At 35.9% G+C, this 22,789-nt stretch overlaps 1 protein-coding gene across 3 annotated transcripts in view; it reads left to right on the forward strand.

Moving 5' to 3' along the window:
• The first annotated feature begins 2,332 nt into the window (after positions 1-2,332).
• Dhc93AB (Dynein heavy chain at 93AB) overlaps positions 2,333-22,789 on the forward strand; it is an 80,119-nt gene continuing 59,662 nt past the window's right edge. For 2 of the 3 annotated variants that reach the window (XM_073966627.1, XM_073966646.1), the window contains exons 1-5: positions 2,333-2,460; positions 14,055-14,947; positions 15,007-15,218; positions 15,279-15,520; positions 16,645-16,927. In XM_073966627.1, the coding sequence (XP_073822728.1) occupies positions 14,074-14,947; positions 15,007-15,218; positions 15,279-15,520; positions 16,645-16,927 (1,611 nt within the window). In that variant the 5' untranslated portion in view covers positions 2,333-2,460; positions 14,055-14,073. Of the gene's footprint in view, positions 2,461-3,117; positions 3,144-14,054; positions 14,948-15,006; positions 15,219-15,278; positions 15,521-16,644; positions 16,928-22,789 lie in introns of those variants that run through there. The other variant, XM_073966637.1, reaches the window with a different exon arrangement.

Genomic DNA, 22,789 nt, shown 5'->3' on the forward strand with positions numbered 1-22,789 from the left:
CGACTGCCTCTCGTATAACCTTTTCTAGAAGGATGTTGAAAAGATCACATGAAAGGCCGTCTCCTTGCCTGAAACCTCTTGTGGGACACAACTCTTCGGAGAGGTTCTTTCCTATTTTAACTGAAGATCTTGTGTCAGTTAGAGTCATTTTACAAAGCTGAATGAGCTTTGCGGGGATACCAAATTCAAATTCGAAGGCTGCTTTATAATCGACAAAAAGGTGGTATGTGTCGATCTGCATCTCTTGGGTCTTCTCCAGGAATTGCCGCAGGGTAAATATCTGGTCAATGGTGGACTTGCCAGGTCGTTCGCACAATATCCCTGACACTATCTTGTAGCCGATAGGGAGAAGACTTATGCCCCTATAGTTGGAGCATAAAGTCTTATCTCCTTTCTTATGGACGGGACACAGGATGCTCAGGTTCCAATCGTCGGGTACGCGTTCTTCCTGCCAGATGGAGCTAACTAGCTGATGCATACACCTTATCAGCGTGTCGCCTCCGGTTTTAAACAGTTCGGCTGGTAGGCCATCAGCTACTGCTGCCTTATTATTCTTCAGCCGGTTTATTGCTGTCTTTACCTCATCTTGGCCGGGTGGTATACATTCAATACCATCTTCTGGGATTTGTCGTCTTCGCTGCTATTGGATACTAACAGTTTTGAAAAATGTTCTTTCCATATCCTGAGTACACTATCTGTATCAGTTACCAAATTACCTTGCTGGTCTCTACAGGAGAATGTGCCTGTACCAAAACCATCAGTTTGATGCTTGACTCTTTGGTAGAATTTTCGGACTTCATTCTGGCTCCTGTACATCTCGATTTTTTCACACTCCCGCTTTTCCATCTCTCTCTTTTTCCTGCGGAAAAGACGTGTCTCCTCTCTCCTTTTCTCCCTGTATCTCTCTCGTGCGCTACGCGTTGCTACGGATTGTAAAGTAGCCCTATATGCCGCATTTTTCTCTTTGGTGTCATACCATGGATTCCTTGGTGGAGGTCTCTGGTATCCAAGTATGGATTTTGCGGCTGTTTGCATGGAGTGGGCAATGCTTTGCAATTGCGCTGATATGTTATCGGGATGAGGAGTGCTTTGATTAAGCAATTGGGCTAGTTGGGTGGAATATGCTGTGGCTATCTGTTGTGTTTGCAGCCTATCGATGTTCAACTTCCGCGTTGTGTCTGTTCGTGCTTTATTTGCAACGTTTAGACGGGTACGTACCTTTGCTGCAACAAGGCTGCGTCACCTTTAGGTGTTGTTGTGACGCCTTTCCCAATCCATCGTATTTCCTGTATGGCAGGAAGTCCCAATTTACATTAGGCAAGTTTACTTGCGGCATGTCTCAGTTTGTAGGAGAGACACGTAAGGGGAATGGAAGTGGAAAAAAATTGTTCGTACCAGAATTTTCAGGCAATTCCTTTTATATGTTTTGTTTTTGACATTATTTCCAATGTTTTGAAAACAAAACTTGCCGAAATAGAATTGTATGTATAAACGCAAGAGGCAAGTTTAAAAAAGAACGAGAAAAATTGCCGCAAGAAAAAGCTCCTAATGTAAATTGGGACTAATGTCGGCCTTGTACTTTTCAAGTACAAGTATAGTTTGGCAGAAGGCCATTTAAAGACTGTTTTTTATTTGGTTGGTTTAAATGTTATTTTCAATATTTGACTACGACAATCATCCTCAGGGATCTGAATTTATTTATGGAAGAGGGCGACTATTGTCTTTCTAATGTAAACGCCAACTAAAGTTTCTAATAATTGCATTTAATCTGTTATTCAACCACCGATGTATCAAAAATTCAATCGTTTTTTATCTCTCCTGAACAATTTTATTTTTTAAGATACGAAGTTGAGGAATTAATGCAACTTTACCACCAAGTCGCTAAAATTCCGAAAAACATTGTTAATTATCGAAATTATAAGCATTTTATAAAATGAGTTAGAGAATCGCACTACTGGATCCTAAAATAATAACTAACAACCTTAATATAGCAATCTTTGTTTATTATATAAATTTATGTATTGTCGTAACCTTGGTTTTCGGTAAACTTATTGTTCTTTCGAATATCACCTGCAACAACAGTTGCATGATTCGTGATTTGGTGTCGTCTACCAGCCATGAATGACACTCTTCGTGAGCGCATCAATAAAATAAATATAAAAAAGATTCAAATAAATAAATAAATAAATAAATAAATAAATAAATAAAGTATTTAAGCGACAAAGACCCAAACATATAAGCAGATACTTAGGTTGATGGACAGACAGACATGTATGACACGCAGGACTCTTCCTTATAAACAAATCAACAATAACAACAGGATACAGAGAAACGGAACTGTTGTTAAGAAATGCAAAAAGGTTTTCCTATCACAACTGTTTTAACATTTCGTGATAAAAGTCGCAATTCGAAAAGACAACGGAAACGGAAATTGACTAAATAAAACCAAAAAAAGTGAAGGTAAAGATAGTCATGGTGAAGTGAAAATATAGTATAATGAAGTGGAAATAAGTTATGTAATCTATGAAAAATTCATGAAAATCGCAAAATTTCTTAATAAAACGCATAAAATATAAAACGAGTTAAAGGAAATTAATAAGAAAAAATTATTTGTGGGGAAATGAGTGCAAATTGTTTATAATTTTAGTGTATTTTAACAGTTATGAAAAGATGTGACAAATAACGGAATGTTATGTAACAAGCGAAAAAAGTGAATGGATTATAAAATATTGAAAAGTTACTGAAATTTTATAAATATAAAGAATAAAGAAATGTATAAAAAAGTTGGAAATACTATTTTAAAATAAAATATGTAATAACAAAACTAAAAACAGATATATATGCCAAACAATTACGTAATGATAGCAAGATTTTATGTTTTTAATAAAATAAAGAAAAACGCAAATAAAATAAAAAATTTATAATAAAATAGTTTTCCAGAAGAAATGTTAACAAAAAATATTATTTTCGAAAATTCAACAAAGACAATATTATTTACAAAAATATTACGTAATGATAAAGAATTTGCAAGTTTGAATCAAAAAATGATAACAGAATTTATTCATCTTATTTTGGTTCTTTAATTTACTTAAATTCATTGCAAAAAAGTGTCACAATAGTTGATAATATCGATAAAACATTGTGTAATATATAACCAATATTATATAGAGTATAACAACAATACATAGTACATAGTAAAGGCTTCGGAGTGTTATGCAATAATATGAAAAATAAAAAAGCTTAAATAAAATGAATAGCCGTGACCTATAATATAATTTTATTTGCAATTTTTCCAATCTTTCCTTTGTATTATTTAAGAAAAATGACTTCTTGTATTTAATAAAATAAGTTTATTGTCATAACACATGCAGATATTAACATGTACATTGGGTTGTCCCAGGAAACAAAGTTGTTTGTTCCTTTCCGGTACACGCAGAGAAAAAATATGTTTGATCCGACAATATATGAAGACAACAATGTTTGTTGTATGGATACTCCCTGTAATATTGTCCCTGCAACAATACATTTTGACCTAGTTGACAATATTATACTAAAAACATTTTATTATGCTTTAGCTAAATAAACATACGTCAACACAAAGTGTTGGCCCAATCATTTCACTGTTATGTATGATCACATCAACAATATATACAGTTTGGATATCGTTTTTCAATTCGAGGGCTACTAGAAAAGTTTCTGGCCTATGCAACACTACATGTTGGGTTGAATTAACTCCTGAACCTTTTCGTACGGTTATGTTTCACAACTTTCGACGTGGATTACACTGTGCAACATTTTTAAGGTGATCTTGTGCAAACAATTCGAATTGATTATTTTTTGAAAGTACAGACCCAAAGGACAAGAAACCCTACTTGGGTTTTGTTGTGTCAGATCCAGATCGGATTTTATGGCCCCATCTAAACAGGGTTAAATATTGAGTTTTTAAAGAAATTCGGGGCTATATCTCTAAAACCACTGCAAATCTTCTTCTGACCTCTGAAGCAAATTTGTAGGATAGGACAAGAATAAAATATTTGTAGAAATATTCAACTCGAAAAACTACTTTTATTGCCTCAAATTGCAAAATATATGCAAAAATGCCACAATTTTAATACATTTCGCACCGTATCTCCAAAACCGTTCATTTTTTCTGAATATTTTCTTTGGAAAAATATTCCCTGGAATGTAATACACAACTCTTCAGAACATATCATTGTTGTAAAATGCCTCTACCCGTTGTTTTCAGAACATTTTTCAACGACGATTTAAAAAAAATGTCAATAATGTAGTGAAATCCGAAATGCGAGAATTAGCTGTTGGTGTGAACTGTGTTTGAAATACATGTTGTAAAAGATAGGGTGCAAAATACCGCTGAAACAACATGAAGTAAGCATTTTAGAGTTTCAGAATGTTCTAAAGAATTGTTGAGAACTTTATTTGGAAGATTTTTGCAACAGTTTACTTGGTTCAACTCCCAATAGCTTAGCCGATACTGACCAGAATTTCAGCAATTATGTAAAATTTTTTTTTATTTTATAGATTTTGATGCCCTAGATGGCGTTTTTCTTATGTGGTTTTTTCAAAAGATAAGTTCTACTAGTTTAGGGCTACAATATTGCTAAAGACAGCAAGGCCAAATTCCTATTCGTTTCTGAGATAAAGGCCTGATAAATGCAAAAAAGTGTGGATTTAACCCGGTTTAGATGAGGCCATAAAAACCGAACTGGATCTGACGGGACAAAACCCTACTAGGGTTTTTGTAGTCTAAATATTTACTTTCAAAAAATGCAGACTAGAAGTTGTTTGCATTTTCAGTGTTGCATAGTGTTATCACAACAAGAGTGCACCGCTAAAATGGTAGTCTTCTCTAAAAAATAATGTAGTTACAAAGGGATTTGACACTTCATTTTGGTAGCTAGGGGCGAAAAATATTCCTACAGAGAATTATTGGTATTTGTAAACGGAGGAAAAAACGCCTCTCTAACATATGTCCCAAACATATTTTGCAGCATACATATATTTGTTTGGAATCAGTCCCAAACATAACATATGTTTGGGCCCTGCAAACAAATTATATGTTTGGGTGCAAACAAATATTTGTTTGGGTGAACACAAACACAATCCCAAAAGCCAAAAAACAAGTAAAAAAGTATCAGTCTGCTTTGCCGACAGAGATATACCCTCAGCTTGTGTGGATTGAAATACTTTTTTCCAAAAAAAAACCTATGTTTTTAGGGGCGTTTTTTTAATTTTGGGCGTATGCATCGAAAAAAGTATGGAAAGGATTAAAGCTCAAAAATTTGCGGGGATATCGATAGATAGGGCAAGACAACTATTGGACAGATATGGCCCAAATTTGAACATAAACTAATTTTCGCCAATATTTAGAGATCCAAAGTTTGGACCAAATCGGTTGCTACGTCTATGAGAAATCACGCGTACCATTTTAGCGAATATTTTCGAACTTTTGTGGGGGACGTACCGCAAGGAGTGGACCTATAAGCACCACCTTCGAATTTCATCTAATATTGGAAGAAATATTACAATATCCAAAGTGTGGACGAACGCAGTATTCGGTTCGAGCTCTCCAGTCTGTTTTCTCAAGAAGTATGGACCTGCTCCTGAAAAACTTTTACTGCCGTAATTGGGGCAGCGAATGCAAGTTGCTTCAACAAAAATCAAAGTGATTCGAGAGCAGGTCTTAAAGTGAATTTTGTCCAAAGTTTTGTGTTAGATAGGCGAAGGAGTGGACCGATTGAGTTCATATTGGAACCTCATCTAAGTCTGGTAGAAATTTCACGATGTGCAAAGTATGAACCAAATTGATTACTTCCTTCAAGAGTTATCGTGCGCACAGATTTTCCGAACATTTCCGAACTTTTGTGGGGGAGGTACCGGAAAAAGTGGACCGATATAACCCATCTTCGAACATAAACTAAGTTTGGACAAAATACTACGAAAGCCAAATTTTGGATCGAATCGGTTGATCCGTTCGAGAGTTATCGTGCGCTCCAGCCAGACAGACGGACATTGCTAAATCAACTCCAAATTATCTGAAACACATTTCGTCCAAACATACTTGGGGAAAAAAAGAAAAAAAGCAAAAGCAACAACAGACACATACATGGGTACATAAAAATTTCCAAAGAAATACATAATAGACTTTAATAAAAGAAAAACAGAATGAAACAATTTATAAAAAGTCACACTTTTTAAAAGAAAAAATTATATAGAAATATCGTTGAACGCTTCTCCTTAGTTGTGAAATAAAACACATTTTCCTCAAAGTTGAAATCATCAGCGGGAAATCGGCATCTGGAATCAAATGATAATGTAATAAATAGGTACATCCATATTTCAAATATACATATGTATGTATATGAAAAATGTATTGATGTAATTACCACTATTAAATGCGATTTCTTCCTTGTCCAATAAAATATTTCCGTTCACCTTTGATTCAATTATAAAATGTATCGGACATTTAATTTACTAAAAAGCACCATTTCTTTAAGAAAAGACAGAACACTGATTTATTCACTCACTTTACCGTCTTTATTTAACGATTGTATTTAGACAACTGAAGAAAAAGGAACAACATAATTAATACCATTTTTCATTTCCTCTTCGCTTGCTACGTTGGTTAACAACAACACACATTCCGGAGACACGAGAGCCCTGATGTTACTCTCTTTGACAAAACTCTCTCTCCACCCATAAAAAATATGCTCTAACATAAACCAGTAAGAAAACGTTAAGTTCGCCCGGACCGAACTTTTTATACCCTCCACCAAAATTAAATTGAAAGAGAATGGAATAATTAGTTTCCTTTCATCTACGAAAGTACTTAGCTCCGCCTAATTACCAAATTTCAACCATTTTGGTAGGATAATGAAGCTAAAACCTTCGGGAGGTACCGTTCTATGGGGGCTATATGAAGGTGTGGACCTATATCAACAAATTTCAGGTGGAACGATTTGTTATATCCTCAACGAAGACGAATTACCAAATTTCAAGCATTTTGATGGGATAATGAAGCTTAAACCTTCAAAATACCGAATATGGGGAGGTACCGGACTATGGGGGCTATATGAAGGCGTGAACCTATACCAACAAATTTCAGGTGGAAAGTTCTATACACTCAACGATAACTAAATACCAAATTTCAGCCATTTTGGTGGATTAATGAAGCTAAAACCTTAAAAATACCGAAAATCGGGAGGTACCGTTCTATGGGGGCTATATCAAAACGTGGACCGATATATCCCATTTTCAATACCAACCATCCCGCAAGTAATAAAAATTTCTGTACCAAATATTGACTCTCTATCTTTAAAATTGCGAGCTGTTTCTTGATTTCAACAGACAGACGAACGGATGGACAGACGGACGGACATACTGACATGGTTAAATCGACATAGAATTTTATGCTGATCAATAATATATATACTTTATAGGGTCTCCGACGAATATTTCGATGTGTTACAAACGGAATGACAAATTTAATTACACCCTCCATATGGTGGAGGATATAAAAATATGTTGGTACCCAAACAAATAAAATTGAGATATGTTATAAAAAGTTGCAAACATATAATTGTTTGGGCACAAACAAATATTTGTTCGGATCCAAACATATTTCTAACATATATTTTTCTGCGTGTAGGTGAACGTTTCGATATAACCCCTATAGTGGTAACGACCAATTTTCTGTATTTTGAAGAATTCTAACAAATTATCCAATTGAAATGTTTTAAATTCCATTAAGGCTTTGTTAGGTGTACAAAACATTCTTTAAAAACAGACAGTATAGGTCCACGTTTTGATATAATTCCCAGAAGGTAGGAAATACTATCCAAATAGGTCCAGGTTTTATATTGCCCTCGTATAACCGTACATCACGATTTTATATATTTCTCGGGGTTTTTTACATTTTCGGACCGAAATTTCCGTAATTTGGTATTATGGGTTTTCAGAGGGTACATATATAACTTGATATTGTATGGATGTAACTTAATATTTCGGATTCTCAATGGGTAGAAAACATCAACATTGGTATTAAACTTTGTTTAAAATAAAATGATGTTCACCAGTTAACATATTCTGCACCTGCTAGGAATTAGTTTTACCGTGGCAAAAAAGCTTAGTACTTTCATAAACGAAAGCAAACAAATTGTTCAATTTTATTTCAATGCAAATTGTTATTTCTATTATGACCACTAAATGTATACTTATAGCTCAAAACATATATATTCCCTTATTAGAACTTTTAGGGTGAATTTATATTAAATATCACCACAGTTTTAATTTTTATTTTATCCGCTGCTGGGGGTTGACCATGCGAACTTCTGATTTGTACCTAATAAACTCTGTTACATGGGTACGAAATTTAGGGGCTTAACCGCTTACATGTACATCGTCCAGCAAACATTTCGAAGCCACATGAACAGTAAAAACCATTTCAATGTTATATAAACAACCTACTTTCTGCATTACCAGTAAGCTGAAAAATAATGGGTTATTTATAATGGGTTAGACAGAAACTCGTTTTATTACAAAATAAAACGAATTAAGCCCAGAAATTTCTGCATATTTTGCAAATCGTGCATATTTTGACATATTTGCATAAAATGAGCATATGCAAAACCATATGCAAAAATATATTCAAGGATTTGTGGTCTAAATATCCCACCGACATGGCTGAAATTTGGTTTTAAGTCTTCGTTAGTGGTATGAAACTTTACAACTGAAATTTGTCCGCATAGGTCCAGGTCTGCATATAGCCTCCATAGAACTCTACCTCCCGATTTCCGATATTTTGAAGGTTGTGGCCTCAACATCACACTAAATTAGTTGACATTTTGTATTAAGTCTTCGTTGGAAGTATAAAACTTTCCACCTGAAATTTGTCGGTGTAGGCCCACGCCTTCATATAGCCCCCAAAGGACGGTACGTCCCGATATTCGGTATTTTTAAGGTTGTGGCCTCAATATCCCACCTGAAATTTGTCTGTATAGGTCCACGTCTTTATATAGCCGCCACAGAACGGTACCTCCTGATTTTCGGTATTTTGAAGGTTGTGGCCTCAATATCCCACCGAAATGAAATGAAATTTGGCATTTTGTCTTCGTTGGGGGTATACAACTTTCCACCTGAAATTTGTCGGTATGGGTCCACGTATTCATATAGCTCCCATAGAACGGTACCTTCTGATTTTCGGTATTTTGAAGGTTGTGGCCTCAATATCCCTCCGAAATGACTGATATTTGGTATTAAGTCTTCGTTAGGGGTATAAAACGTTCCACCTGAAATTTCTCGATATAGGTCCACGTCTTCATATAGACCCCATAGAAGGGTAGATACCGATTTCCGGTATTTTGAAGGTTGTGGCCTCAATTGCTGAAAGTTGGTATTAAGTCTTTCTTGGGGGCAAAAAAACTTTCCACCTAAAATTTGTCGGTTTTGGTTAAGGCCTTCATATAGCCCCCATAGAACGATACCTCTCGATTTTCGGTATTTTGAAGGTTGTGGCTGTGGTTATACATTTCTCTATTTTATTGACTAGTCTGAAGAGAATTTTAAACTGAAAAATTGTACACACAAACATTTTTGTACCTATTATTGAAATATTTGTTGCATAAGAAAATATGTTAAATGCATAAATTTTGCATATCCAAAAATTTATGCATTTTGCATATGTCATATGTTTCAATTGCAATTTAATCAGAAGCTAAAAATATTTCCAGTCCCAAAATTTGACATGAATCGGTCCAAAAATAGGGGTTGCATAAAATTCCACTAAGTAGACACTTATCAAGTATTGGCGGAACACATGTAAGCTTTTAAAGAACCCTTTATGTTCGTACGCATACCCATCAAAAATTTGGGATCCACACATGAGTCGAATAACATATTACAAAGATATATAAACAAGATACTGTCTGCATTACTAGGAAGCTGAAAAATAACGGTTTGTTTCTAAAAAATTTACAAGTCAAAACTACTTACTTTAAATAACCCTTAATTTTAATAGTTCGTAGTACACAGAAAAAAATATTTCAAGAATTTTCACATATTTTCGTTCGTGATGTAGTTTTTTTATACTGTATAAGATACATGTGCAGTTTCTTATATCCATCCTAATGTCACTATTTTTTTTCCATGCCACTATTTACCCCTACATTCCCATTATTTGCTCTCATATTTCCTCCCTTGTTTGGTAAATGCTCTCAACTTTTTCTATTTTTCTTTTGAATGTTTTCATCGTCTCACCATCACATTGACACTGTGTCAACAAACCACAACAAAACACAACCTGACTGAAATACACCTAAAGGTGATTTTTCCTCCCCGCCATCGTCTCACCATCACATTTAGACTATATCCACAAACCTCAACAACACACAACCTGACTGAAATACAACTAAACGCCTTACGCTAAACTACCACCGCCGTAACAACTGACAAAGCAAACAACTACAGAGCGTTTGGTGTCGAAAAAACAAAATGATTGGCTGTACGATATAGTTCGCATCTAAAATTTTTTTAATTTATTTAATATAAAGGCAACATCTAATATCTCAACCTAGTGCTGATGCTGACTCAACATGAATGTACATATGGTTCATATTGTTCTGCTATGCTCACAAGACGATAACAACTACAGTACAAATCATTAGAAGAAACGGTAAATTACAATAATAGAAAATAAAAGCATTATGAAAAGCAGCAAAATTTGTCTTTGGTTGGTTGGTGGTTGTTAGTTAATAAAAAACAAAACCACTCGCCAAAATAGTTTAGGACTATATCTTCCAAACCGTTAGGTACATTTTTGTGTTTGACTGTATCCTTAATTTTTGGGCGCTTGCGTATCTTTTGACCAGAGTCGGAGAAAAAAGTATAAAAATTGGATATTTTTAAAAGATTTTTGCTATTTTTACCATTAAGAACCGTTCATAGATATTTGGCATGTTCCAGAAAGTTGTTTATTGATGCCTTTGCTACACTATTGTGGTTGATTGTTTTCTTGAATTTTTAACGGTTTAGTTTAGTATTAGGAGCAGAAACCGAAAAAAGAGCATAAGAATCGCAATTGTTTTGCTATTTTGACCATAAAGATCCGTTTCTACAGAGTTCGTATATTCTAGCAAGATGTTTATTGAGAACTGAGGTACATTTATGTAGTTGGTTGTTTGATTCAAATTTGATCGGTTTGATTGCTGTAAAACAAAACTTGAGAAAAAAATTTTAAAAGGAATTTGACCATGGCGATTTGATGGATTATATGTGTTCACAATTTTTGTTCTTTAAAACAAGAGCTACAACTTTCCCTCTGAGTTAAATTCAAATTTCCTAACGGTTTGGAAGACATAGTCCTGACTAAATAACCCTTTCTACATCAAAGCCTCAAACCTTTGGAGGCCTATAACCGCGAAAGTTGATGAGATACGAAAAAACGGCGAGACACGTGTCCTCTCTTTTTTGGTCTTCTATCACGCTGCGGTGTCACAATGTGGTTAATAATTTTCGTGTTGCACAGTGTAATGGTCCGAATAGAATTTTTTTTTGTATTTTTTGCTGTTTTATCAGCTGTCTAATAAAAATATAAAAGAATTTTGCACAGTGGGCTTGGATTGAATTTTTGCGATTTAAAATGTGAAATCAATTTTTATCAATGATTGTACTCTTCGATTATCTTGAAATTTTTTTGTATTAATCTACGATTAATTACAAAAATTCTAAGACCTATTTGGTAGTGGGATTCGAATGATTACTATTTTTTCTTAATAGTTTAAAATTTTTAAATAAAATTTTTCTTTTATATCTGTGAGAAACATTTGTGTTTGGCTACAAATCAGAAGTTCATATGTTCAAATCAAAAAAAGGGAAAAAATAAAAATAAAATGTGGAGTGTGTTGAATTTGAACATAATCTCACCTCAAATGTTCTGAATATAGAACATATGTTTTTAGCTTATTTTTCAACTTCTAGTGGTTATAGAAATACTAGCTATTCAGTGCGTCATGCCCTTGTTAAAGTAATGGGTTAGTAAGTTGATTAGTAAGTAATTTTGACTACCAAAAAGTACTATAAAAACCCGTTATTTAATAATGATCTTGTTCTGAACAAATATTTCCTAAACCAAAATTGGTCGAGCGTTAAACTGACACACTCTGTGCCACCCTTACTCAGTACTACTTAGTAATGACAAACTAAAGCTGAAAACACATCCAACGTTTGAGTAAAGTTTTGTGTTGGGCGTTGAGAAAAAAAAACAACAACAACAGGGCGACGCCGATACCAAAGCCCAGCGTTGATCTGTTTGCCGGCATATATTTCAAATGAATTTGAATTTTTCGGCATCATGCCCAACAGTGTAAAAACGGCCAAAACGACCCAAACGTTGGATGTGTTTTCAGCTTAAGTGATTTTGCCTTATAACATTACAATATAACCCATTATTTCTTAACCCATTGGTAGTACATTATTTTGTATTGGATTATTTGACTCATGTGGATCCCAAATTGTAGGTTCAAATGGACCCAAAAGATGTTGTTGAAACTAAAGCTGTGTCTGGTTACCCTAAAATTTGTAACAATTTGTGCCAATTGTTGCTGGAAGTCGTCTGTTAACACAAAAAACCAGCAAAAGAGAGCGATTCGAGAGAGACATTTTGACAGTTCTTTCACTGAGAGCTTGCAAATTCTTGCTGGACAAATTTCTTCTAGCAAGCACTTGCAAGCTCTTCTTCTTCTTGAAAACAATCAATCAGCCGTTTTTAGTTTTTTGTTGATTTATGTTTGTGAACATTAAAAACAATTTTATTGTGGAAATAACATAGTCTAATTGTATTGTTTTATGGAGAATAAATTTCTAATGTGGAAAAATACTTTTTTGTTTCATTTTCTTTTTTATTTTTAATAAAATACAACGTGTTTGCTTCCTTTGTTGGCCGGCAAATTGTTCTGTTTTGGCAAGTCAGCTGATTGCTTGCTGGTTTTTGCTGGGAAGGTGTCTGTTTACTTTTTACAATTTTCTAGCAAAAGAGAATAAAAACCCCTTACTCTCTGAGAAAGTTCTTGCTGGACAATTCTTGCTGGCAAAAATTTTAATGTAATTTAAAGTCTGTCTGGTTACTTTCCCAGCAAGAATTGTCCAGCAAGAACTTTCTCAGAGAGTAAGGGGTTTTTATTCTCTTTTGCTAGAAAATTGTAAAAACAAACAATTTTCTAGCAAAAGAGAATAAAAACCCCTTACTCTCTGAGAAAGTTCTTGCTGGACAATTCTTGCTGGGAAAGTAACCAGACAGACTTTAAATTACATTAAAATTTTTGCACGGTGTAATCGGCGATTTTGAAACAATATTTGGATGACTAGGATGTCTTGGATTTTAATAATATTTACAGGCCTATCATGACGCTCTCAATGATCGATTGCTTTATTAAACTGCCGCTACTGCCGTTGTTGCTTAGTGAAATAAACAGTTTCACCGCCCTCGCCAAGCAGCATTTCATTGGAAAGTCACGCCAATGTTCGTAACTTCTTGCCTCGTAACCTTGGTGTTGGCAAACTTGTTGTCTTCAACATAAAACAATATCACCTACACCAGTTGCATGTTTCGAAATTTAGTGCCGTCTAGCGATTGTGACAGTTTTCGTGAGCGCATCAATAAACTATAAATTATGATTTGTACGATATGCAGATACAAACAGACATTCAAAAAGGTTCATAGGCAGAAAACTACGGCATGCAGGATGGTACGAATAATAAAACAATAAGAACACGATATTGGAAAACGAAGAGAATTGCCAAGTAATGTAAAAAGGTGCCACTATTATAACTGCTAAAACCTTTCGTGATAAAAGTCGAAATGTTAAAAGATAACGGAAACGGATATTGATTAAATAAAATAAGTTTAGATAAAGAAATGTAAATATTAGATGGAAATATAACACAGTAAAGAAAATGGAAAAAATCAGTTATTCGATTAATGGAAAATAAAAAGATAAACAATAATTTTAATTTTTATTTTAATTTCCTTCACTTTTATGTAGCCCCCTATTTTCTTACAAAATGGATGGACCTTCGACCAGTGCCGAAGCAGCGGCTGCTGGCAATGGTCCCGATCCACGTCTAGAGTTGATGGGATCCTTTGTTATCAAATCTCTCAAATTAAAACCCGAAAAATGGACACGTGTTATCACCGTCGAAGAGACCAAGGGAATTATAAAGGAATTCCTGGATCGACCCACACCTGTAGTGCTAATCATAATTCTAACACAATCTGCACAGCTATTGCCCTCGACCACATTTCCACTGACACAGTTAAAAAGTAAAGGCGTTTATTTTATTAAAAAGCACCCGGAACCAATACCACGAGAGGATTGTAACAACTTTATAATATGTGGAGATTTGGCCACCAGGACAATCGATCAACTATCCGCCCTGGTGGAGGAAGTGTTGGTGCCTTTATTATCGAATGAAATCAATTACAAGAAATGGCCATTTATGGTGGCTCAGGATGTACAGAAGCATGTGCACAGTTTAAAAAGTACTGTACATCAAGTTAAGGGCCAAGTAAGTGGTGAGACTATACTCGCCATGCCGGTAGGAGTTGAAAAGATTGTCAAGGCAGCCAATGCGATAAGCGAAAATCCTCAATTACAAATTGATTTATATCTGAAAAGTGCCATAGAGGGTGTTGTCATCAAATGGGCCACCCAGGTGCATGAAGTGATAAAAGAGAATCCGGCAAATGCATTTTTGAATGGCCAAAATCCAACACCAACTGTGGAATTTACTTTTTGGAATAATCGTTTGAAAAATCTCTCCTTTATATTTGATCAGTTGCGTAATGAGCGCATACGAGCTATGGCCCTGGTATTGGAGCATTCACGTAGCGCCTATTTCCCCTGCTTTCAAACACTCTTTAAAAATGTAGTTACAGGTAGGTGGTAAGGTTAAATTATCAAAAATATATTAAATACAATTCCCCTGAAATTCCAGCACTTGCCGAAGCCAAGGATATTACCATGTATTTGAATCCTCTAAAGAAATGTGTGCAACAATTGGAGGAAATGGACTTTGCCGAATGTAAACCCTTGTTAATTCCTTTAATGCATGTAGTCTGCACCATCTGGGGTAATTCCCGTTACTATAATCACTCGTCGAAAATAACTATACTACTTAGACAGATTTGCAACTTGATAATACATCAGGTAAGCCGGGAATGTTGTTCTTTGTTGGGAAATATCACTCTCTGACTCTTTTTGTTTTAGGCCAAACGCTTTTTGGACCCCTCTTCAATATTCCACAGCGACATTGATGAAGCCATGCAACGCCTGACATTGTCCATCGAAATTTTGAAATTCTTTCGTGCTCTCTTTGATCACTACAAGGAAAGAATTGCCGATTATTTTAAAGAGCCCGAAGAGAGGCCACCGATTCACTGGACTTTTCATCCTAATTCAGTTTTCAAACGCTATAATGCCTTTCTCGAGCGTTTGACAACTATACAATGGTGAGTATTTTGTTATTATACTGAAGTATTCCGACAACTCGCAACGACAGATATTTTGTATGAATTATCGAAGTTGTAAAGGAAAAATAAATATGTTAAAGAGAAGGTTATTTGTTACAAATAATTGAGGTTTTTGGCCTATTGATTAACAAATGATCGGGATTCTACTGTAGGATACACTACATGAACATATTTTCCATTTCAGAGCTGGATATTTGATTAAGAGCAAGAACGTGAGTTTTCTTTAAAAAATATGATTGGCGCCCAACGTGTCATCGTAACATATCCAGCTCTGAGTGTCAAATTTAAATCCAGGGTTTAAAATGCTAACGCCATATTAGCAAAAGCACCGAATATTTGCAGCTTTGCCTGCTAAAATTTCTTCGAAATATGTTTAGCAACAATGAACAACGGCAACATGTAGCAACAAATTTCACAAAAATATTGCTAGCGATGCTGATGCTATTTGATATTGTTGCTTTAATAAAAAAGCATCAGACACACATACTCATATTTTGCAGCACACATGATCAACACATATCAGAAAAGAGAATAAGCAACAACGTTTCATCGGCTTAGCCATGTTTTCAGCAAACAATTGTTTTTGAGATCAGGGTTACCAGAGTAATGCATTAAAAGTCACGATATAATTAATTCCACTTTTTCGTTCAAAAGACATGTGAATTTTTGGCGAAGCCGTTCAAAATATATTTTTTTTATTTTTAAACAATAATAATTAGAATTCTTTAGGTTCTACCATATGATGGGAGCATTTTGACATTAAATGACATCTTTTTTATTACTGCGTTGGCAACTCTAATGACAAAAAAACACCCTCTCTGGCTAATTCGGTGCGACGAATGGTCAGCCGACTGCTAAATATGTAGCGTGGTTGTCGATTATGCATAACGAAAAAAAGATTAGGCGTAAAAAACGAAATAAGCAAAAATGTACAAAAATAAATATGCGTTCGGTTGCTCATTTAGCCGTGTGTGTGAATATTGTGTAGCAGTTGAAGTGTACAGCTAATGCTAATGTTTTTAGATGCTGGCTTTTAAACCCTGTTTAAATCCAATGCCTTTCTATATAATATTTATTTATGGTTAAATTTTTTTGCATCACAGGTTCTTCTTCACAGTGATTGAATTCTTGAAGTTGGAGAAAGTTGAAATCGGTGGTCTACGCGGTCGCCAACTGAGTACACGCATTACGGCCGTTTATGTTGAGTTCAATCAATACTTTACGGCCTTCGCATCGAAAAGTTATGATGTTTTAGATCCTGATGATCTTGAGTTCGATGTGGATTTTGAAAATTTTCAAATGCGTATACTAGAGTTGGACATGAAATTGGCAGCGATACTGTGTCAGGCATTCGACGATTGTTACAATTTGGAGAGTATATTTAAGGTAAGTTGGACAAAATAAAGAAAAATATTATGCCAACAATGTGGAGCTGCTGAAGACCGTTAAAAGGTCATCTGAATATAGAAGGCCCTTAAGGGACCAAGAAGACCGTGAAGATTTCTCTCCAGTTGTATTCCATGCAAATAATACCCACAAAAGATCTCCTATAAATAATTCTGTCAAGATTCCGTATAGAGAAGATCTTCAATGGGTCTACCATGCATACAGGAAACATAAAGATGCCTTCCATGTTTGGAATACTGTGAAGAGTTCATAGAGTTCTCCCAAAAGGTCTTCCATGTATAGAAGACCCTTCAGAAGAAGATCTTCTGGATATATAATGATTCTCAAAATGTCTACTGTATTTCGTGTATCGAAGACTTTCAAGAGGTCTACCATATATAGCAGGCATTCAACGGATCTCCTGAGGTCTTGTATATACTTACTTACTTAGCTGGATCATTACAGAACATTTGTTCCATAGTCCGAACTAAGAAAAGATCTCCAATTATCTCTGTTTAGTGCTTCGCTTTCTGGAATGAGAGAAGTCTCCCTTGTCCCGTATGGGATGTTGTGGAACAATGTTTTTTTTCTGGAATACCGCGCCTTGTCATCTCTTCATCCAATTGTTTGCGCCAACTATTCTTTGGCATGCCAATTCTGCGTGCACCGCCATGTGGCTCGAATTTATACGCCTTTTTAGCGGGTTCATCATCACTCATTCTTAGTATATGGCCTAGCCAACGCAATCGCTGCATCTCGATAAGTTTAACTATATTGATGTCGTTGTATAGCAGATACAGTGGTTCATACGACGTCGATATTCACCGTCAACGCAGATTTGTCCGTGGATCTTTCGAAGAATTTTTCTCTCAAACACGCCAAACACTGCCTTATCTGCTTGCGCAAGTACCCAGGCTTCGGAACCATACATCAGCAATTGTAGTATCAGTGTTTTGTAAAGCCTTATTTTTGTTTGACGAGTTGTGGCTTTTTTTTAAACTGCTTACTTAAGCCAAAGTAGCATATGTTGGCCAATACAATTCTTCTTTTTATTTCACAACTGATGTCGTTTGTTGTGTTTTCGGCGGTGCCGAGGTATACGAAGTCCTTTACTACCTCAAAATTATAGAAACCAACTTTAACAGTTGGTCTGATCCCAATGGACGCATTGCGCGTCGACACCATCAACTTGGTCTTCTCGCCGTTTACCGCTAGACCCAATTTAGCAGATTCTCCTTCGACCTTCATAAAGGTATCGGTTACTTGTTTTACTGATCGTCCCATGATGTCTATGTCATCAGCATAAGCAAGTAACATGTAGCTATTGGTGTAGATTGTGCCACTTCTTTTGACGTTTGCCTCTCGTATAACCTTTTCTAGCAGGATGTTGAAAAGATCACACGAAAGTCTGTCTCCTTGCCTGAAACATCTTTTGGTACAAAACTCATCGGAGAGGTTATTTCCTATTTTAACTGAAGATCTTGTGTCAGTCAGAGTCATTTTACAAAGCCGAATGAGCTTTGCGGGGATACCAAATTCAGACATGGCTTGGAATACCTTTAAACGTAACGGGCTGTCGAAGGCTGCTTTATAATTAGACAGCGGAATCCTATGCAAATGCATATATGGCTAGGATGGTCGTTTTATTACAAAATAAAAAGAATTAGGCCCAGAAATTTTTGCATATTTTGCATATTCTGCATATCGTGCATATTTTGACATATTTGTACATATCTGCATAAAATGAGCATATGCAAAAATATATTCAAGGATTTGTGGTCTAAATATCCCACCAAAGTGGCTGAAATTTGGTATTAAGTCTTCGTTAGGGGTATGCAACTTTACAACTGAAATCTGTCCGCATAGGTCCACATCTTCATACAGCCCCCATAGACGGTACCTACCGATATTCGGTATTTTGAAAGTTGTAGCCTCAATATCCCACCGAAATGACTGAAAATTGGTATTTAGTCTTCGTATAAAACACTCCACCTGAAATTTGTCGGCATAGGTCCACGTCTTCATATAGCCCCCATAGAATGAGACCTCCCGATTTTCGGTATTTTGAAGGCTGTGGCCTCAATATCCCTCCGAAATGGCTGCCATTTGGTATTAAGTCTTCCTTGGGGGTATAAAACTTTCCACTTGAAATTTCTCGATATAGGTCCACGTCTTCATATAGCCCCCATAGAATGGTACCTCCCGATTTTCGGTATTTTGGAGGATGTGGCCTCAATATCCCTCCGAAATGACTGAAATTTGGCATTTTGTCTTCGGATTTCTGGTATTTTGAAAGTTTTGCCCTCAATATCCCTCCGAAATTGCTGAAATTTGGTATTAAGTCTTCGTTAGGGGTATAAAACTTTCCACCTGAAATTTATCGGTATGGGTCAACGTCTTCATATACCGATTTTAGGTATTTTAAAGGTTGTGGCCTCAATATCCCACCGAAATGACTGAAATTTTGCATTTTGTCTTCGATTTGGGCTTCATATAGCCCCCATAGAACGGTACCTCCCGATTTTCGGAATTTTGAAGGTTGTGACCTCAATATCCCTCCGAAATGGCTTACATTTGGTATTAAGTCTTCCTTGGGGTTAAACAACTTTCTACCTAAAATTTGTCGGTTTAGGTTCAGGCCTTCAGGTAGCCCCCATAGAGCGATACCTCCCGATTTGCTGTATTTTGAAGGTTGTGGCTGTGGTTATACATTTCTCTATTTTATTGACTTGTCTGAAGAGAATTGTACACACAAACATTTTTGTACCTATTATTGAAATATTTGTTGCATAAGAATATATGTAAAATGCATAAATTTTGCATATGCAAAAATTTATGCATTTTGCATAATTTTGCATATGTCATATGTTTCGATTGCAATGTAATCAGAAGCCAAAAATATGTCCAGTCTCAAAATTTGACAAGAATTGGACCAAAAATAGGGGTTGCATAAAATTCCGCTGTCTATTTATAATCAACAAAAAGGTTGTAGGTGTCGATCTGCATCTCTTGGGTCTTCTCCAGAATTTGCCGCAGGGTAAATATCTGGTCAATGATGGATTTGCCAGATCTAAAGCCGAATTGGACTTGGCCGAAGGGAAGACTTATGCCCCTATAGTTGGATCATAAAGCCTTATCTCCTTTCTTATGGACGGGACACAGGATGCTCAGGTTCCAATCGTCGGTTACGCGTTCTTCCTGCCAGATGGAGCTAACTAGCTGATGCATACACCCTATCAGCGTGTCTCCTCCGGTTTTAAACAGCTCGGCTTTTAGGCCATCAGCTCCTGCACCCTTATTATTCTTCAGCCGGTTTGTTGCTGTCTTTACCTCATCTTTGCCGGGTGGTATATATTCAATACCATCTTCTGGGATTGGATCTGTGGTATCTTCGTCGACTTCGCTACTATTGGATACCAACAGTTTGGAAAAATCCTTAGCACACTATCTGTATCAGTTACCAGATTACCTTGCTGGTCTCTACAGGAGGATGTGCCAGTTCCAAAGCCATCAGTTTGAAGATTCACTCTTTGGTAGAATTGTTGGACTTCATTCTGTCTCCTGTACATCTCGATTTTTTCACACCCCCGCCTTTCCATTAGCCTTATATGTCGCATTTTTCTCTTCGGTAGCAGCACGACACTCCTGGTCATACCATGAATTCCTTGGTGGAGTTCCCTGGTATCCAAGTATGGATTTTGCGGCTGTTTGCATGGAGTGGGCAATATTTTGCCATTGTGCTGATATGTTATCGGGACGAGGAGTGCTTTCATTAAGCAATTGGGCTAGTTGAGTGGAATATGCTGTGGCTATCTGTTGTGTTTGCAGCTTTCCGATGTCTAACTTTCGTGTTGTGTCTGTTTGCACATTGTTTGCTACGTTTAATCTGGTACGTACCTTTGCTGCAACAAGGTAGTGGTCTGAGTCTATGTTTGCACCTCGGACACGCTTGATGCATATCTTCCATCTATCACAACGTGATCAATTTGATTTCTTGTTCTTTGATCTGTCATTAGCCAGGTGCGCTTATGAATATCGAGATGCTTAAATCTGGTACTGCTAACTACCATGTTTCTTGCAGCTGCAAAGTCTATCAGCCTCATACGATTGTCAGATGTTTCACTGTGGAGACTGAATTTCGCGACTGTTGGGCCAAAGATATTCTCCTTTCCTATTTTAGCATTAAAATCGCCTAGAATGATTTTAATGCACTGGCCAGGGTAGTCATACGTTTCTTCTATGCGTTCGTACCATTGCACAGTGTCCGATTTTCCAAAAAACCTGGCCAAAAATCGAAAAAAAAATTATCAATTTACACTAAAAAGGGTCAGATATTGTTTATAGGATCCCAGTGCGTGTAGTTATGAAAAAATATATACATTTCTTGTTTAATAAGTGGGTATAAAAGCAGGTCGAAGTGACCCTATTTGGAATATTTTTTCTTTTCAATATTTAAGTTGTTTTTTATAAATCTATGATAATATGCAAAATAAAAAACGGTTATTAAATATTTTCTTTTTGTAATTGTAATGAAAGGTATGTGAAACGTATTTAAGATGTTCAGTGTCGCCAATGAATTGTGCGTTCTTTAATAATTGATGTCCGTACTTGCTAATTTTTTTTCAAGATCAATTTTCACAATATATTATGAAAATAGTTGTGAGTAAGATCGAGTTGGGCCGTGTAATTTACCATTTCATAAAAAAGGAAGGGTTTTTTACCAATTTCCATCGAAACATCCTGCACATATTTGCACTTTTTGTTTTTATGTAATATTTTGTCTTGCAGGTATGTACAGATTTTCTTTCATTCAGAATATAGTATAGGGTCACTTTCTGGCGTTTGGGTATAATTTGGAGTTTTGGCATATTCTAAGACCTATAGTAAAATTTTATGGCGAACAAATTTCTAGAATATTTTGGTCTGATCCGATCACATTTCATAGGAGATTTTAAAGATTTGTGGAAAAAGGGACCAAAAGGACCCCTTTTATGACTCGCACGAGGGTTAATTTTTTTAAGAAAAATATTCCTCGCATTCTTGTCAGTATAGTTACCAAAGACATTATCCACATAAAGTGCAAGGAATCCAAGTGATCTTAACTCAAATATTTCCAAAACTGTGGAAATTGTGGAAGCTTGCAACCCTATTTTAGTTTCTTGGTTTTTTGGCAAAATTGATACCGATATTTTCTTGGTATGTAATGCAAATAGAGATTTCTTTTATTTGGTAACTTATAGTGAAATTTAGCAGAGAACATTTTTGTCTTTGACGGCATTCTTCTAAAATGATGCTTTGTATGACAATTTTGCCAAAACTCACATGAAGTACGCCCTTAACCCTAAAATGTGTTTATAATTTTGCATATTTCTGGAGTTTAGGTAAGGTATAGAGTTTTGGTGTATTCTAGTACCCATATTAAAAATTGATGGCGAACAAATTTGTAGAATATTTTGTTCCGATAAGATCACTTTTTATAGGAGGAGGGACCAAAAAGACCCCTTAGATGACCGCCTGAGGGTTAAATAATATCAAAAATGTAATCAGCGGCCGGAAAAACATAAGGACCAAAGGTTAGGTCAAAATCTATTCATTTTTAGAGTTTTGGCCAGGTTTTTCGGAAAATCGGACACTGTGCATTGGTCTGTTCCTCCTTGTTTTCAGTGGGAGCATGAGCGCAAATAAAGCTGATGTTGAAGACTTTTGCTTTTAAGCGAACTGCAGTGAGTCTTTCATTCACTGGGGTGAAGCTGGAGACTAGATGTTTTAACCTCCGACATGCTTTGTATCATGGCAGCTATAATACAATGCGTCACATTCACTACCTTTAACGGGTTATAAAGGCAGCTACCCCAGGTGACA

This window comes from Musca autumnalis, unplaced genomic scaffold (genome assembly GCF_047663935.1).
Source record: "Musca autumnalis isolate F117 unplaced genomic scaffold, ASM4766393v1 scaffold_1, whole genome shotgun sequence".
Taxonomy (NCBI): Eukaryota; Metazoa; Arthropoda; class Insecta; order Diptera; family Muscidae; genus Musca; species Musca autumnalis.